Source organism: Sinocyclocheilus anshuiensis, unplaced genomic scaffold (genome assembly GCF_001515605.1).
Source record: "Sinocyclocheilus anshuiensis isolate Anshui unplaced genomic scaffold, SAMN03320099.WGS_v1.1 scaffold831, whole genome shotgun sequence".
Lineage (NCBI taxonomy): Eukaryota > Metazoa > Chordata > Actinopteri > Cypriniformes > Cyprinidae > Sinocyclocheilus > Sinocyclocheilus anshuiensis.
The window spans coordinates 299742-301669 of record NW_015542380.1 but is presented as its reverse complement, the minus strand read 5'-3'; the positions used below and the strand labels follow the sequence as shown (position 1 = coordinate 301669).

At 38.1% G+C, this 1928-nt stretch overlaps 1 protein-coding gene across 1 annotated transcript in view; it reads left to right on the top strand.

Moving 5' to 3' along the window:
- The first annotated feature begins 227 nt into the window (after positions 1 to 227).
- LOC107692561 (cytoplasmic phosphatidylinositol transfer protein 1-like) overlaps positions 228 to 1928 on the top strand; it is a 13447-nt gene continuing 11746 nt past the window's right edge. The window contains exon 1 of the mRNA XM_016491653.1: positions 228 to 721. Within this exon, the coding sequence (XP_016347139.1) occupies positions 674 to 721 (48 nt within the window). The 5' untranslated portion in view covers positions 228 to 673. The remainder of the gene's footprint in view (positions 722 to 1928) is intronic.

Below are 1928 nucleotides of genomic sequence, written 5' to 3'. Positions count from 1 at the left end.
GTATATAAAGAGAGCAGGACAAAAAGCAGAGAGAGAAAGTGAAACTAGGACTGTGAGTAAAAGAGATGAAGAAGATAGTGAGCTGGCATTGTGCGGGAAATCAGCAGAGGAAAGTAAAGTCAGGTGGAGGAGGGAAGGGGTGGACTGAGTGAGAGAGGAGAGAAAGAATAAAGATAAGCACACAAGAAAAGAATGCACACAGAACGGAGATGAGGGGAGGGAAGAGGGAGGGGCAAAGAACATGGCAAGGTTACACATGAAAACTGCAGTCTGTTTTCTTCTTTCACACTCACAGAAAGAGAGAAGTAGAGAAAGGAAGCTTCCGTTTTGCTCTTACCTCTGTAATATCACACTAAACCATAAACTAAAAACAGAACGGAAGAACTGAATGCTAAGGAAGCGAGTACATTCGTGATACAGAGAGCCAGGAAAGAAGGCAAGACAGAGAGACTATGAGAACAATAAAATAAACACGGCGGCTACACATTGGCAGTTTACAGGACCAGCTCTGACATCAGTGAAGTGAGAGAGGAAGAGGGGTGCAACATTGCTTTACGGAAACCGCTTGACAGTTTCATGCTGACACAGTTTGAAAATAGGAAACAGACGCTTAAGAGAAACAGAAAGGGAAAGAAAGACAAAAGGATAAAACAAAGCCCATTTAAGCCAAACCATGTTGATGAAAGAATACCGGATATGCATGCCGCTCACTGTCGATGAGGTAAGTTTGTAACTTTTTACATGTGTTTGGGTTTGCGTCCATATGTTTGGGTGTACAGCACCTGTCCTCATGATTAGCGTGTATAAAAGTAAAGGTTAATAGGATTTCTATTCCACTCTGTTTACGCAGATGAAACCTTGTCGTTCTGTGTACATGTCTGTGGGTTGTATTACATAATCTCTCCATTTCAGCCGTTTTCTTTACCTAGACGGGTCTGACCAGTTACGTCCTTTTATTCTGAAGGCAGGAGTGAGTTATTCACCTCAAGGCTAGGAACAAAACACAAAGGCCTTTTGCCACAAACGGCTAGGGATTTCTACAGGAGGGTCAGGGATTGTTTAGTCTGTCTCTGTTTCACGTTCGAGTAGCCAACTTGTGCTCGTTCAGATCAGACAAGTCCACACAAGCACACCTGACCTAAAAGTCTGCCTCAGAATTCGTCTATGGTCTACATCAGCACTAGACCGCATAGTTTCCAGACAGGAGCACCGCCCCCTTTTTCTGGAGAAGCTCTGTTGTGCGTACAGGCAGCATTTTTCTCCAAGCCTTCACAGGGTCTCTGTCGTCATCATCGGTGACAATGATTGTTGGAGTGAGTTTTCACATTCACAGATTTCAAAAGAATTAGTTCTCAGAAAAACAGCAGGAACCCTGTCAGTGCTGCCAACGCAGCTTTTCAGGAGAATATGCGTGCGGAAATATGTATGTATCCAGAACACTTTAGTCTTTAGAGAACAAAACAAAAACAAAACATATGGCAGATGAGAGATCAAACACTCTGATAAACAATGATGTTTAAGTGGAAGGGTTTAGTATTTATAGGAGTTTCAAACTCATGACGTTCATGATTTTGTTAATAATTCTTTTAAAATATGTAAATATTTAATTTAAATATGTAAATCAAATCTTTTTTCAAATACATACCATGTAAAATATTAATATTAATATTAATATATTACATTACATATAATATTAACATATTCCAAACATGTGTATTTATTAAAATATTTATTATATTAAATATCATTAAATAAATTTTCATTTCATGGATCATGGAAGAAGACATTCTCAAAAGCTTTAAACTCATGACATTTTTATATTACTGATATTACTTTTTATTTTTGAAAACAATTGCCCATAAACATTTTTACACACACACACACACACACACGTATATTTAAGAAAAAATGTTAAATATATTTATATA